Genomic DNA, 17,318 nt, shown 5'->3' on the forward strand with positions numbered 1-17,318 from the left:
TTAGGTTTTTGTAAAATTTTTTTAAGTTTTTTTAAACGTTTTAAGTTTTTAAAGGTTAAGTAAACTAAAAAAAAAAAAAAAAAAGGAAAAGTTAACGAATTTTTTTACTTAATTTACCATTTCATCATGTAAGGTGATTAGTCCTCTTTCTATAGAAAGTTTATGTCAAAATTCTTAAGAGATGAGTTTGCCGATTTGAATTGTGTTCGGTAGTGACAATAAGTAGAGAGCAATTTTCTAATTGGTCTTTATTTCTTTCTTTTTTTTCTTTTTCTTTTTTTTTTCTTTTTCTTATTTCACTCGTTTAGAACATAAGTCAATTTACAAAAAAAAAAAAAAAAAAACTGAAGTCTAATATCTCTTTTCCCGATGACCAATCAGATCCAAAGGGGTTCTCTAGCACAACTTTGCTATCTATATGAAAGCCGAAGTGAAACGACGACACTCTGGTTGCCGTCACGACCTTAATTGTTTTATGGAGCACTCTTCGATTTTGTTTCACTAGAACCGGAGAATCGAGCGAGCTATCCAACATGGTATGGTCAAAAATGGCGACACTACAACGTGAAGAGGAGATGAAACCCGACCAAAACCAAAGAATCCGACAATTTGGGCATGAGTTCGTGGCTATCTTTCTCTCGTCGCTTTGAAACAAAATCTCTAAAGTGAAATTCATTCAACTAGATTCTCATTATCTTCTTTTTATATAACTTCCCAACTAACCACGTACCTAGCAATAATGCATGTGTATATACATCTAACCAATCAGTTAGACAAAACGTCATGTTTTTTATTTTCTATGTCTTTCAAAGCTTCAAGTTGTTTATTCTCTATTTTTTTAAAATTAGGAATATTTGATAAAATAAATAATGATTGTTCCCATGAAAAATAAGTTGACAACCGCTATCAATACTGATTATATATTTTGCCCAATAAAACCGCAAAACACTATTATTCAATCAGTATCCTAAAAACCTAAAAAACAAAATACCAGACCAACCAATTTGGTTGAGAAAATCTTTAAATTAGTTCCTATCAACTCATTTGAATTGCTTTTACCTAAACTTGGCTTGGTTGTAGCACTTATGTCAGGACCATAGAAAAGCTTCCGAAAACTTAAAGTGTGGATCACTAAACAAGAGATTATTATGTTCATCATTCGATTCTTCTATGCAATATGACAGACTATCATCAACTCATTTGAATTGGTTTTATCTAAACTTGGTTTGATTGTAGCACTTGTGTCAGGACCATGGAAAAGTTCCAAAAACGTAAAGTATGGATCACTAAACAAGAGATATATCATGTTCATGATTCGATTCTTCTATGTAATATGCTAGACCATCAGATGGTGATAATAATAAAGACTTACCAATTTCTTGTTGAATGCTCTTTTGATCAAGACAATACACTGATAGATGTCTACTATCAATTGCATCACGTGGTTGGACACTTTCCACAAGAATGTGTCTTTATTTGTTCATTTGATTGCACAATATATTTTTGGCCCGGAAATTGCATATCACACTGTTGATCAGAACATGCCTCATTAGTACATATTGTTGAAATTGATGTGACGTCCTCAATAGATTGCATAAACTTTTGGTTTGGAAATTGCACACCGGCCCATTCTTTTGATCTGATGCTTCTTGTTTATATACTATGAATTCTGATGTGATGTCAACTGGATGCACAATAAACCCACACTTATGATCAGAAATCTCACTGTACAATTTTGATAATCAAGAAATTGTGTGGTTGAAGAAGATCTATAAGCTAATAACGAATAATAAAACATATTTTCATAACTATTCTTAGAACTCAAAGCAATTGGTTGGAATCATTGGTGATGAAATATGTCGTTGTTAAGTGCAGTAACCATAGGCCGCTCTTTCGGGTAAGAAGTATAATTAATGATATGCAAATTTAGGATATGCCCTATCAAACTCCAATGGTGGATGAGCATTGATGTGACGGTATTCTTCTTCATACTCTGTTGCTTGAGTGTTATCCACTTGACCGTTCATCTCCATCTCCGTGTCATCTAGTACTGACATAAAGATATTTTCTTCAGCAGGATTTGCTGCATGATTTCGGGTTTAGATTTTATTTTTGTTATCAGTTTTCTTATAAATTCTACAGAGCACTCAGTTATCCAACTACACAACCATAAATAGAAAATTTGTAATGAACACATATAGAGTATTACTAAAAGCTAATTAAAACAAATAATATATGATATAAAAAAAATTAAATTCAGTTGACCCTATTGTAGTTTAGAGATGAATTCATGTTAGTCCCTAAACTTTCAATCCTCCCCGATTTTTGTTTTTCTGGTAATTTAGCTTCTTAACCCCCGAAACGTCATCAAATTTCAACATCCCAATTGGACGGAGCATGAGTGATAGGAGACGACAGACAAAAAAAACAAGAGCTCGGGGGGTAATCTGATGAAATTGAAAGTTTATGGACTAACATGAATTCACCTCTAAACCACAGTGGGGTAAACTGAATTTAATTCAAATAAAAAAAAAAAAGGCAATGCGAAACTCATACATATACCCTCATGGACTAACATGAATTCACCTCTACATTACCAGACCTTATTGATTCGACCGCTCATGTGGCCTTCCAATAACTATCGACAGCTGTCTTGTTTCGTTGGTGACCATTGCAATACTAATGGTCATTTGGAGTAAAGAAGTACCATTCTTTTTCTCCATCAATATCATTTTTGCTTGTTTAAGAGCAGATAGTTAAAGTAAATGAGTGTATTGAAAGATTTTTAGGTTAGGCAATGTAGGACATTAGTACACTAGAAAAGCAATCATAATGTATGTCATATCTATATTGGTGGGGAATACCACCAAGCATAATCGACGACCTTGTAGAATGCGCTCCAGCCACAATTGGGTCCCGCCTCTAGCATGGATCCGGTAGTCCGACATGCAAACTACATCATCATGGAGTCGAATCATCAATATCACATCAGAAGGTCCTCCGTCCAAGCACGGCAAGGAGGCATCATGATAAGAAATATGTGTAATGTGTCCCACATCGAAAGTGTGTTGTAAGTGGGAACCTTCCTAATCTATAAAGGAAGGGTTCCCCCTAAGTAGGAGGGATCTATCTTCTTCTCCCACCCATGACAACATCTTGGAGGCTCATAATCTTGTAACACCACCAAAGACATTGAGGCCTCCCGATAGTGAATTCCAAGTGGACGTAGCCATGCCCTCCGCCGGCATGGTGAACCACTATAAATGTGGTCGTGTGTGTGTGTTCTAGTTCTATCATGTTCTTGCTAAGCTTACGGGTTTATGCAAAAACAATATCATATATGGAAAACTTGTAACAAGAAAAAGAGTCGATCATGCATATATATGTGCTAATCAACATAAAAATACATACATATTCCAATTAGGCCAGCTAACAAATGATTATTAGATGAAGACACACTAAACGAAACAACATTAAATCAACACAGGTAAGGACACAGTGTGTGCATAATATGCATCAATTTTGTCCTAAAGTTGTCAAATGAGTCCTCAAAAAAGTAATATGAGTCTTAAAGTTGTAAATATTATTAGTTACGTACCATATGAATGCGTATGATAGTAATATTAGTTCTAAAAGTGATAATATGAGTCCTTAAAGTTGCATTTTAAGCACGCATTTTACCATTTGAGAACTGATGTTGTAACTAAAAGTTTACAACTTTAAGGACTCATGTTACAATTTTGGGGACTAATATTACTACTTGGAGGACTCATTTTACAACTTTAGGACAAAGTTGATAATTGATGCATATCATGCATTCATACACCGTAGCCTTACCCGTGTTGATTTAGTTTTTGTTTAATGTTGTTTCGTTTGGTGTCTTCATCTAATAATCATTTGTCCATCTAATAATCATTTTATAGCTGATCTAATTGGAATATGTATGTATTTTTATGTTGATTAGTACATATATATGCATGATCGACTCTTTTTCTTATTACAAGTTTTTCCAATTTCCATATATGATATATATATGACATACTTTATGATTGCTTTTCTAGTGTATTGCTGTCTTATATTGCCTAACCTAAAAATTGTTCAATACACTCATTTTACTTTTTTTTTTTTTTTTTCAAAGTTGTCAAATACCAATAATAATTACATACCAAAATCCGAAATTTAGGTAAACATGTCAAAATGCTAGCTAAAAAAGTAAACATGTCAAATTATTACAATTTCCACTAATTGAATCAGAAATTCGTCAGTTTGGACTATAATCCAACTTCATTGTAGAATTGTTGATGATATAATCCAACAATTACCTGGATGCCTTTTACACAAACAAAATCTTGATGTTCTAATGTAGTTGGTAGGTAAACTGAGATAGAATAAGTGACATCTTACGTAGATCATCACGAAGAGAATTCTCCGTATGTGTCAATACTTTTTCAGCTTTTCCTTTGACACGAACATGAGGCGATGAAAATAAAATCATTTGTTTGCTGGTACCAAGAAACGAGTAAAGCTTTCATATATTGTTTGTATAAGGATGAATATGTCTCTAAAGCATGCACTTCTTTTTCCTCATCCTATCCCTGTTCTGTCACCTCAAAATAATGTAGGTTCTCATCGGTGTTTTTATCATAGAATGATGCATTGAATACTATTTGTTGAGCAAGATTTTTAGCAACATCATTGGAGAAGTTGAAATTACACCTATGGACCATAAGTTGATTGGGATATGGAGACCCAGTGCCAAAGGATGCGAACATATGAACTGCTTGTTTTTACTTCCTTCCTCACAATATAAACTCGAAAAATTTGCAAACCCATGATCGTATCATGTCCGGAGATAATTAGTCCAAACTTGTAAACCTCATTTTTTTGGCGAGTTGTTTGAGGTTTCTCTCTATGAAATTTGTTGCCTCTGAAACTAGAATTTATTTTCCCTTGTTTCGTTTTACCCAACTGATGACATCTGCCCTCAAGGTATGGCTATGTTGTTTTATACCCACCATACCACTTCACTGCTGAATTGTAAACTTTTGTTTTCTAGTCATCGTCTCTTTCGGTAGCTCCCTCGTTCGACTCTCTAGAGTCGACAATAGCTTTGATGGTATTTCTAATAAAGAACGTCACTGAAGTTGTCTTTTTGATTTGGGCTGACAAGTCCAACAAAATTTAATCCGCCATAATCTCCCCTCAATCGAGTCTTAAGGAAGACTTATGGTAGTGCCGCCGTGGCTCTGCTGCTGAGCGGAGAAAACTGATGAGGGGATTTAATAGAACGACGGAAACCAAAACTAAGGAAGGGATTCATACACTCATTTACTTTGTCTATATGCTTTTAAACAAGCAAAAATGATACTTATGAAGAAAAATAATGGTACTTCTTTAATTCCAATGGATCGTAAGTATTGCAATGGTCACCGCAAGGCCGAACATAAGATTAGAAGACCTGCGGCGAGTTCTAAAAATAGTGTCCTCTAATAGTCATATGAGATAAAAAAAAAACGACGGACAATTGACCATACAAAAACCAAAGATCAAACCAATATAAATCGATGTTGCAACACAATACATACAAAAAAGAAGCTTGAATGTGATTCTACCCGAGAAGCAAGGAAAGAATTGAAAGAATTTTAGGGTTTCTATATAAATTCTATATACATACATACATACATTTTTTTTTTAAAAACGTTTTTATTAATAACTCACACACCTTACATATGTCCGTGAGGTTTGAACCCGTGACCTCAAAGTTGTCCGTTAAACACCTTAACCAACCAAGGCACAGCTCATTGACGTATTCCTTTGCCTATTGTATACGTACATGTATAAGAAAAAAAATTTGGTGCCTCAATGTTTGGTGCCTGAGGCGGCAGCCTCTTCAGCCTCCCCTCAAGTCCGGGCATGGGTCACTGACGAAACAAGGCAGGTGGCGATAGTTATTGGAAGGCCACAAGAGCAGACGAATCAATAAGGTCTGGTAAGACGATATTGAAACTATTGAGAAATATTAAGACGATAACGTATATATTCCTATTGGGCAATATGAATAAAGAGATTCGAACTTTAAATCTCATCTTACATTAGCTAGTTGGTGTAATGGTTTTTTATTAGTCATCAACGTACTCATATATCTATTAGAACAAAGGGGTAGTAAGATATAAATCAATCACAATCAATGCAAGATGTTGTTTGTAACAAATTACAGATCTATACTTAACTTGTAGCAATATAAAAATATGAACACGAATAGGATGACAAAGCAGTATCAATCTTCTTTTAAGATACAACAACATAACACATATAGGATAACAAATAATAACAATCATGTACTATAATTGAACAACATTATCAATCCTAACTAAGAATTCAATTCAAGAGAATGTAGATAAAGAAACCGACTTGTTTAGATGATAGAGGCTTACTTGAAGCAAATCTCCTAAGACAAAAATTCGCCCATACTCTTGTGCACGTAGTTCTTGAACGTCTATCTGGCATGATACAACTATCGAATTCAGTCGCTGCACTTCAACGAAATTCCTAGCAAATTCTACTTTGTGTTTCTCAAAAATAATAAGGGGAGAGAGGAGAGAGGAGAGGTGCTATTATATTACTATATGCTTTGATTTCTCGTCCATATATAGATGACGAATAAAACATCGCAATGGTTCGTTTAACGTTCAAGGTTGCAATGGTTCATTCAAATTCAAACTCTACCAATAAACACATATGTTGTAAGTCGTTTGAATTTAAATCAAAACAAATTGTAAAAAGAAAGTTTATGATTTAGATCGGAAACCTTTGATGTACTTTATTATATGGGTAAAGGTTTGATGGTTTTAATTATTATTATTTTTTGGGTTGGGGGGGAGGGGGTTTTGGTTGACTAGGCAAATGATGTGGTAATTTTTAACGGCCATTTTAGCGGTATAACAGAGGAAATGAACGGAATGACCATTAGAAAGAAAATGGTGACTTCAAGGATCATTTAATTAAAATGAAACCACAAAGGCTGAACGAATGTCAACTTCAAAACAGATGGACTATACAATATTTAACCCTACGGTTAATTTACATAAGCAAATGGAGTAGCCAATGATGTACTCCTTGCTAAATGGTGCTTGTTAGAATGCATAGGATTGAAAACTCTTGATATTATTTTAGGATGTTTAGGCAATTTGGGGTTTAGGTTTTATGTCCCCCCTTGTATTCTGCGGTTTCGTTAATGATTAAGGCATGAAGGCGGCCGCTTAGCCCTTTTTACAAAAAAAAAAAAACGAGTAAAGAAGAAGAAAGAATTTAACCCGCTTTACTGAAAGACAAGTAACCGTTTATCATTACTATACAAACTCTTACCTCACATGCCAATCTTTAAATAAGGAGAAGAAATACATGAAGAAGAAGAAGAAAGAATTTAACCCGCTTTACTTGAAAGACAAGTAACCGCTTTATCATTACTTATACAAAACCTCTTTGACCTCCACATGCCAATTATATACAAACCTTTGACTCACATGCCAATCTTTAATATAAGGAGAAGAAATACATCGTGTGGCAGGGGCGGAGCTAGGATTACAAGGTTACGGGGGTCCAAATAAAAATATTTGTTTGATAATAAGCTACCACTATCTAATGAGAGAATATAAATGAGAAACGGAAAAGAAAATTTTATTATACTCGTTAAGGAATAGATCGACAATGAAAAATAAACAAATAATCATTTCAAGTTTGATCTATTATATACAATATAACACAAAAGGAAAGAATTTGTTGATAATTTTCTAGTAAATATTGAAACAAATATGCAATTTTTTTTAATCTAGGGGGGTTCATTAAGGAATTTGAACAACAATTAAGCTAAAATAAAGGTGACTAATGATGTTTGCTTGGATTGTTTAAGAATGCAGAGGGGGTCCGGACCCTCCCAAGCCTTAACTTGGCTCTGCCCCTGACATGTGGTATCACATATCTCCAACCATCTTAACTATTATTTTGGTTAAATTTGTTGAAAGCTAAATTGAAAGTAGCAAAATATGAAGTTTTGCTCAAGTAGTATAGCTAAACTAAAAAAACAATAGACGTGAGTGCTTAACTTTTAGCCATTTTCTCTCTCCATTCTAGTTAAATTTAGCTAGAGAATTTAGCAATAGCTATTCTGATGGAGTGGTAAATTACTTCAAACCTAGCTAAATTTTTAACTTTACGCTAAGCTAGTCCATTGGAGATAACTCTTAAACTCACTACTAAACAACCTAATAAGAACATATTTAGCAATGCTAACCATTTTTGAGTTAAATTTTAGTCAAATTAACTAAAATGTCATTTTGGCTAACCATTTTAGAAATGTGACTGCATTAATGCTCTCTATTTTAGCTAGCATTACATCAACATTATTCTTCAAATAAAGATTAAATGATTTAAATATATTTATATATCACGTAAAATATTTTACAATGAATGTATTAAATTATAGTTAGCTTTACCTGAGTCATCTCGCTCTCTATATTTAGCTAGCGAGATAGCTAAAAGTCGTAATAGTTACACTTTGGCTAGTCTGCTGGAGCTCCAAAAATATCATAAAAAGCTAAACACTCTCTCTAAAATAACACGCTCTCTAAAATAGCTAAAAGTTAAAATAGAGTGTTAAAGTTGTTCTAATAACTCTTGAACCCACTGCTAAACAATCTAAACGTTGGAGAGTCATCGTACACCATCAATCCGAACCTAGAGTCTATTATAAGTCTATTGACAAGAAATAACATAAATTCAATACTTTTGTATGTATACTTTTTGTTGAGTAACAATACATGATGCACCATTCGGATGACAAGGATCCTGCGGTGACGGGGACAAAAAAATAAAAGACCTCCAAAGTTTGGCAAGGTCAAGATGTGCAGCGCAGGCGAGACCACGCCAGTTCGTAGCGTCGTTGTTTGGTGAAGGGAGAGTAGTTGGGGTTGACTTGGTAATGCCGTGTAAACCTGAACACAAAGTAAGTACAGAACCAAAACAAAAAGAAAGAAAAGAAATATCAGTTAACCAAGCACGATGGCCTGCCCTCCGCCACGCGTCGCCTGTGGGCCCCGCTACGCAAATCCCACTCTATCTGTAGACTCAGTGTAGGTGTCTCTCTCTCTCTCCAAAATATCAGACACAAATCTCTCTCTCTGGAATCTCTCTCTCGTCTCTCAGAGATGGCGATGGTGATGGTGATGGTGATGGTCGCGGTGTTGTCGGAATAAATAGAGCTCTGTGTGTGTGTTAGAACATTTGTGGAAAGAAAAGAGGGGATCTCTCTATTCTTTTCTCTCTTGAGCTCAGCCATATCCATGGCTCCAAGCAAGTCAAATTCTAAGGTAAGCACCTCTCTCTCTCTCTCTCTCTCTCTCTCTCTCTCTACTCTCAATTTTTCGCGTTCAAACATTGTTTTGGAAATCTGGAGTTGTGAATTTTTGTAGTGCTATTTCTGGTTTGCATGTAGCATTTCTAAGGTGCGATCCTGGTTTCTTTTGAATCTTTTCTAGGATTTTGATTCAAGCTTTGTATATTGTGGATACTCCGAGATTTTGGGGGGTGATTCTGTTATTGTAGTGAAAGGACTACTGTTGTATCCGTTATTCTTTACTGATCATGATGATGATCCTCCTGAAACTGGAGGCGTTTTCGCTAATGTGCTGCGAATTCAAATCTTGGCCCTTTTGGATGAGTCCACTAATATTGCCCAGCGTGCTTGTCATCTAATGAAGCTGGTTGAATTTTGTAAGGACTAGGTTTGAGTCTATGAAAGTAGCCGATGACTTACAGATAAGAACTTGAGTTAGACAGGAACCAAAAAGAACGATACTGATGAATCCTCACAAATTAGATAGGTCAGGAAGGTCAATTGTACAAATTCCCATATTCATTTTTGGTGTCATTGTGTCTAGATAATCATTACTTATAAGGAACTCTATGCACTCGAAACATGATTCTTCTGCATATATTTTTGACTTCTTTTTGATCTATTAAGCACATGTGTGTCGCGGACAGATTTGTTGGATTTGTTTTTGTGAATCGTGATGTGCTCTTAATTAAGATTTCTGTGGACAGGGTGATGCAAGTGTTTCATGCCCACAAGAGAATGGTGGTCTCAATTCACTTTCCCTCTTAAGTTCAGAGAAGGCGGTCCAGGAACTTCTAGAGCAATCCACTCTTCAGGAAACAGATGACCACCTCATAGAGTTCTCAGAGGCTATGAGAAGTATGGTCATTTTTCAAAACTCTAGTGCTTTATAGTAATCATCTGAAACTATCTTTCTCACTGTGTGTGTGTGTAACTATAGTTTATATGTTGGTATATATGTATCATTAGATACAATGCTGATATTTCATCCAATTTTCTCTAGCGGTTGCAAAGGCCCTTAGACGAGCTGCCGAAGGAAAGGCTTCTGCACATGCTGAAGCAGCTGAATGGAAGCGCAAATATGAACTGGAGAGGGCGCGCAATCTGCATCTAGAACATAAAGGTTCCTTTTTTTGAATGATTGAACAACATGCATTAATTTTTATATGCTGGTTTTATTCATCATTTATTTTATGTTATAGTTTCTAGTTATGCAATTATCCAATATTTCTGTTCTATTATCATAACTGTTAGAAGCCTTGCATAAGTACTTGAGTTCCATGGGTATTTGTGTCCTATAGTTTTGGTCTGCAATATTTTATATGCGTACTAATCCATCATTCTCTTTACAGCTTCATGTTTCTTCTGAAATTTTCTCTATATCGTGTTGGTCTTTGATCAGTGCCAAAGAAAACCTGCTCACTACTAAGTTGTTGGTCTTGATTTCTTGTTACTTAACCATTCTAGTTGATAATCTAATCTTCATTGCTTCGACCATCTCACTTCATCCAATGTTCATTATTATTTGGCTTCTCGTACTGCTTTTCATTTCATTATGATGACTTATATTTATGAAGTATCCGTATTTTACTGTATGTGTTGTCTATTTAGTAATGATTAAATTGGATCCATGTTAAGAATGGCATTGCCTATATAGAATGCTATTTCATTATGGATCTCAGTTTCATTCCTTAAGACATAAGTAAAGAGGTACTATGGTTGGAGACCCAAGACAAAAACCGGTACTGTACTGGGCTGCACTTCTCGCGTTTCCTGGAAACTATTGGCTTAGTGAGGACAAAAATAAAAGAGAGCAACTAAACAGTGTTACATAGGAATCCTGGTCCATGTTTTCTTGATGTTGGATAGTTTCTGATGCATCTCAGGAGAGACAAAAAATTGATCTCCTTTTTGTAAATAATGGCACTTTATAAATTTTAAACAGTACTTATAGAAACTTTAGGAGAGGACTATATCTTTCATCCAAGATTCATTCAAATAGATAAGATTTCATCCTACTCTCCAAGAGGTGTCCTAGAACAAAAACCTTTACGGATCAAAGAGTAAGTAGTCTACTAATAGTTCTATAAGATAAAGTCGGAGTGAACCTCTGAGTTAGTACCAGTTGCTAGTAACAGTTCATGCCATAAAATAACTTGATGTCTTTATAGTCTTTAAGGATAATCTGACTTTTGATACAGAGGTTTTTGAGTTCTTTCAGATGTTTCTAAATAAGGCCATTCATATAAGTCACAGGAAGAAGATTGGAATGGAAAAATATGATTATTCATCGGAGGATTGGAGCCTTGTATTTTTCGCTATCTCCGTAGCAAGTTGCAATTACAGCAGCCTCAGATCTTTTTATTTTTTTATTTTTTTTATTTCTTCCGTTTCAGTCTTTGTTTGTTCGTAGATGGCATCATCAGAACTCCAGAGTTAAGCTTGCTTGGGTGAGAGTAGTATTAGGATGGGTGTGCCTCGTGTTGCACCCCTCCTTTTTCAATTATTCAAAAAAAAAAAAGCATATCTTCTGACGCTTTTGATGTCGTAAGGTTCTCATATTTATTTTTTTGAACAATATGTTATAAGGTTTTTAAAGCTTTTGGAAAATGTCTTGTTTTAGAGGGTCCCTTGTATCATACAAAATTACACAATTTTCTCAAAGATTTCTTTGTTTTTCTACTTTCGTTTATTATTAGCTGTCCATTTCTTTCCTTTTATTTAGCGTTTATTACGTATGTTCTGAAAAGAAACATTTTGTTCTTAAAAAACTACAAATAGTAACTCACTTTGAGTGGGTGACAATCTTATCGGTCACATTTCTTAGTTACTTCTTGATATGTCTGCAAATAGTCAAAACTGTTGGGTTACTCCTTGGTGTTGTTCTCATGCTAATTAAATTGGACTCATTATCAACAAAGTGGGTATTATTATTAGACTACAACTTTTATGAAAAGCTTCAGAGTTGTTGGACTTGGCGTCCTCTTCGTAATGCAATTAGAACCATAGGAATTATGCTTCCGTGTCTCATCTGCTTGGACATTTGCAGAAAGGAAAATTTCTGAAGGTATTTGCTTTGTCTTAAAACAAATAAAGTCATAGCGATACTTTGATAAAGAACATGCGGAAAGGTTTTAACTGAAGACGGTTCCCTTTTAACCTCTTTGATGAGTCAATATCAAGAAAAGAAAATAAGGTACAGCTTTACTTAATGAGACCGACCACAACAGGAGGCTGTTGCTTAAATCAGACGGTCTTGTATAAAAATGCAAATTGCTGACCGCTAATTAAGGCAGTGTTGTTTAATTTTGGTTGAAGGTGCTACAAGGACCAGATGCTGTTTAACAACTAGGCAGGAAAGGAATTTATAGTAACTGTCATGGATAAGAGTGTTAGTGTAGATTTATTACTGTATTGTGTTCCAACAGTGCATTCATGTGAACTAGTTTCATCACTTTATGATCAAGTGATTGAAGCTAGACACCCCTAATGCCAGAAGTGTCCACTCTGAACACCGCTCACGATAGAAATAATCAAAATTGATTTCGGAAAAGGGGTAAGAGTTTCTGATATTCTTGCCAACTTATTTTGAATGCATTGGCGTTTTTTTGGTTTTAGGTTCATCATCATTTGTCATGGGTAAAGATAGTGTAATATATGATCATGGTAATTGGTTGTATTTGTTGTGATATCGGCCAATTATGTATGTCAAGGAACCCCAAAAGAACACAGCAAACCAAGAGAAACAACCACAGAGATAAGACACAAAGAACACAGATTTAAGGTGGTTCAGCGAAACCTTTGCCTACATCCACCGGCAGAAAACAATCTTCCACTATATTAATAATGGGTACACCAGAAAGAATAAGAAAACACTCTTTTCTCTTCCTATCTCTCTCCTCTCTGCCCTCTCTCACCCTCTAACCGAGAATGGAACACACTTTGCTCTTTGCCTCTGCGATACAAAACCCTAGAGCTGAACCCCTCCTTGTATAGCCATAAGGATCTTCACCAAACAGGAAATCCTATTCCTATTCCTATTAGTGGTAGGCAATAATGCCTCCTTACTTCTCTGTAATCTTGGTTACAGGTATACCATCATCAATAAGGATATCCTTTCCTTATTGGAACACCATAATCCAAGACGAAACATCTTAGGAAAAACACATGGGCTGGAAACCCAACAGTACTTTCTCCGGTATGATTAAATTAGATGCCTATATGGTGATTAGTACAGAGAAGTTTTATTACTGTACATTGTTTAGCATCCAGCAAATATGTTGTGATACTTGATTTATATCCTTCTGTGATTTGACACTTCGAGTTGTGTCGTCATTCCTATAAATCAAAGAATACTATGTTTCATTTCAGATTAGTGTTTTTTCTCCATTTTTGTGCTACTTGTAATTGTTCTGTATGTTACAGGGCCATCACATAGAGAGAGTAACAGGGATGATGAGAGGATAGAGAACTTGGCCAGGAGATCAAATGATCAATCTGAACAATGTTGTGGGAGTAATGGGATATGCTCTCATGAAGTTCTTCGGGATGGTGAATGTGATTCTGATTCAAAATTGCTTCTCCATAAGTTTGCAAGAAAGGTAAGGTGCCTCTTTTTCTACGGTCCATTCACATCTTTGGCTTGTTAAGGTTTACGGTCTCATTCATTGGATCTAATTTGATTTCTGTTAGAACTAGCTATTGATTTGCATTGTAATTTCAGGAACTTTGTCGTTAATCACTATTTCATTATCAATTCAGAGACTGTACTTTTCCCTGCCATGAGCCAATTTCATCATATTTCCAAATTTAAGCTGCATCTATTCCCGTGAAACATATCTTTTAGCCTAATAACAATTTTTGGATAACAAGTCTTGGTTATATTAATCAATAGTACAATATTTATGTTCACACTGCTGCTTCTAATAGTTATATATTTTCATAAGGACCTGTTGGTTTTTCTTTTGTTGCTTTTAGTGCAAAAAATTTTGCACATGTAATCATGGCATTCATGTTTCCACAGGCATCATTCAAACTTTCATGGTGCTGCAAAGGTGACCAGAGTGACCAGCACAAGCATGACATTGTCTCTTTCGAAAGAGGAAACATAACAACTGCAGAGCGCAGTAGTAAACAGGTATAACCTATCATGTTTAGCATTCTGCTTGTAGTTTTCCACTACTCTGTCTTTTGAATGAATTGACATATTTCTGTTAGGCTTACGGTTGAATTGAATGTATCTAATTCACATTTTTTTTTTCCAGATTTCTTTGAAGTGGGAAACTCACCCACAGACTGTGCTTATATTGACAAAACCAAATTCAAATTCTGTTCGAATTCTATGTGCCGAAATGGTCAGGTGTGGATCTTATCCTCTGTCACTTCTAAAATCAGATTTAATTATTTATTTGAATAAGTTGCTTTCGTATGTGTTACCTCAATTCACCATAAGTTCCGGAAGAGGTTTAATCCAAGTCGTCTCTTTCAAAGTGGTGCTTCTTTTAGAGAAAATGCATAGATGCATGCTTCTTTCTTCTCTTTCATCTTTCGTCTTAATGAAACGCTTGTTTTTGAATTGTATTTGTGTTCCAAGTCATTCAACATACTATATTTGAATGTATTATATGCACCTACATTGCGCAAAATGACTATCATTTATATCAAGTCTCGTGCAAATATACGGATAACTAGGGTCTTATAGCTACTTAACCTTCACAATCTTGCAAGCCTACTCTATAACAGAATGTCGGTATGTGTTATTAATTTTCTCAGTCCTCATTTTCTGTTTCCAGATGGTTGAGAGAGCAGAAAGGGTTAGATATTTATGTGGAGCCACGTGTGAGAGGTGAACTTGTAACAGAATCATCATACTACAACTTTGTCCATACATGGAAAGAAGGTGAGTACCACAAAAAGGGTTGCTTCTTTCCTGCTATAAAATGGAAGAATCTCTTTCAGATATGTGATAAATTCCAAGACTTGGTGTCCATGTGCTTTTACTAAATCCTTTGTATACTGTATATTCCCTAATTATTTAATTTTACATGCAAGATGGATCTATGTAGGTGCTCCTTGTCTTTTTTTTTTTTTTTGACTGTTAGAAATTTCTTTCATTGAAAATGGAGTATGAAGTTGCTAGCAGAACATTTGAAAAACAAAAACAATAGAACACGTCAAGGAAAGAAGAAAATCAATCTTAAATAACAGTCTTTGAATCCCTAAAATGAGATTTGGAGTGGGTGTACATGTAATCTTGCTCATGATATTTCATCTAAATACATTTGCCTAATCAATTGTACTTGTTTCATCTAAATGAAGAAACAAGTACAATTAGGCATTTAGTTGTTTTGCTTGTGATTTTGCTATTAACTGTATAAAATTTGATGCTTTGCTTGACAGACACCGAGATTATGCTTCTGCACACAAGAGTTGACCTTGTGGTGACTCTTGGTGGGGATGGAACCGTCCTTTGGGTATGTGTGGATGATTTTTTTATATTTATTTTGATTTTTAATTAATTTTTTTTGGAAAGCTTTAGGTTGACTTTGCTTTTAGAGCATTTGAGTGCTTTGGGTAGGGGAATTTGAAGTTATCATATTCAGAGATGCTACAGTATATGGAGAACATCTGCTTCCTTTTGGTGCTTCATAATATTGTTTCCCTGTCTATATAGAATTATGCTGAGTGATTTGTAGGAATATAATTAGAATGGATATTATTTATAAGTCATATGAACTTCACAGATGGTTGATAAATTGATAGAAGGTTCATCAGCAGAGTCTGATCTAGTACGTTATTTAACTTTTTGCTTGTCCATTGGATGATGTTCTTCATTACTATTATTCCTTTCTTAGGAGACCACTAGAATAGTTTTTAGCAAGACATTATTACTTTTTTTTTCTATCAGTTGTGCAAGTTACTTCAGCTACAAGCTCCATCAAAATTAACTTTCCTGGCTATTTAAGCCTTGGGAACTGAACGCGAGCCTACCTTGGTTTGCAATGTTAAATTGCCCTCTTTTCTTACTTTACAGGCAGCATCCATGTTCAAAGGACCAGTTCCACCTGTTGTGCCGTTTTCTTTAGGGTCTCTGGGATTTATGACTCCATTTCGTATCCTTTCATCATATTCTATGATTGAATTACTTACTAAAAGAACATACACAAACTATTTCTTAAAAATACTCTACACCAGATTTATTCTTAAAAAGAAGAAAAAACAAAAAAGCTCTAATATTGCCTGCCTTAATCTTTTATAACACTTTTCTCTGTTCTCACTATTTCTATGTCTCATAAAGAAGTGATCCTTAACATGATTCAGACAGTGAACGTTACCGGGATTATCTCGATTCACTTTTAAAAGGTCCCATTAGTATCACACTACGACACCGGTTGCAGTGCCATGTTATTAGAGAAGCAGCTAAAAATGAGTACGAAACTGAAGGGCCAATACTTGTTTTAAATGAGGTTACAATTGACCGTGGAATATCATCTTATCTCACAAATTTGGAATGCTATTGTGACAACTCTTTTGTCACGTGCGTCCAAGGTGATGGGCTGATATTATCAACAACATCTGGCAGTACTGCATATTCATTAGCAGCTGGAGGATCAATGGTCCATCCCCAGGTATGTTAACTATATTTTCATCTTGTCCTAGTATGGTTGTTCCTAATGAGAGAAAAAAAATACCTATATATATATATATAGAGGCATTCTCAGGTGCGGACGTTCGCACCGTTTTATGGTGCGGATTTCCGTCCGTTCGACACCGTACGGTGCCGCGCGAGAGCGCGCCTCCACCCCAGCGGACTCCAGCAGCTTCCCCGACCACTTTCCATCCCCGGCGAGTCCGCCGAATTCTAGTTTTCCGGCGAGATCGACTTTATATGAAGTTTTGGGTGTTCTCGCCGGAAAACTGGAAAAGA

The 17,318-nt window shown here is 35.3% G+C and overlaps 1 protein-coding gene across 1 annotated transcript in view; it reads left to right on the forward strand.

Moving 5' to 3' along the window:
* The first annotated feature begins 9,133 nt into the window (after positions 1 to 9,133).
* LOC101290724 (NAD(H) kinase 1-like) overlaps positions 9,134 to 17,318 on the forward strand; it is a 9,882-nt gene continuing 1,697 nt past the window's right edge. The window contains exons 1-10 of the mRNA XM_004291722.1: positions 9,134 to 9,365; positions 10,099 to 10,249; positions 10,395 to 10,514; positions 13,817 to 13,992; positions 14,415 to 14,528; positions 14,656 to 14,750; positions 15,184 to 15,308; positions 15,791 to 15,864; positions 16,425 to 16,503; positions 16,712 to 17,019. Of these exons, the coding sequence (XP_004291770.1) occupies positions 9,339 to 9,365; positions 10,099 to 10,249; positions 10,395 to 10,514; positions 13,817 to 13,992; positions 14,415 to 14,528; positions 14,656 to 14,750; positions 15,184 to 15,308; positions 15,791 to 15,864; positions 16,425 to 16,503; positions 16,712 to 17,019 (1,269 nt within the window). The 5' untranslated portion in view covers positions 9,134 to 9,338. The remainder of the gene's footprint in view (positions 9,366 to 10,098; positions 10,250 to 10,394; positions 10,515 to 13,816; positions 13,993 to 14,414; positions 14,529 to 14,655; positions 14,751 to 15,183; positions 15,309 to 15,790; positions 15,865 to 16,424; positions 16,504 to 16,711; positions 17,020 to 17,318) is intronic.

The sequence above is a fragment of the Fragaria vesca genome, linkage group LG2 (genome assembly GCF_000184155.1).
Source record: "Fragaria vesca subsp. vesca linkage group LG2, FraVesHawaii_1.0, whole genome shotgun sequence".
Lineage (NCBI taxonomy): Eukaryota > Viridiplantae > Streptophyta > Magnoliopsida > Rosales > Rosaceae > Fragaria > Fragaria vesca.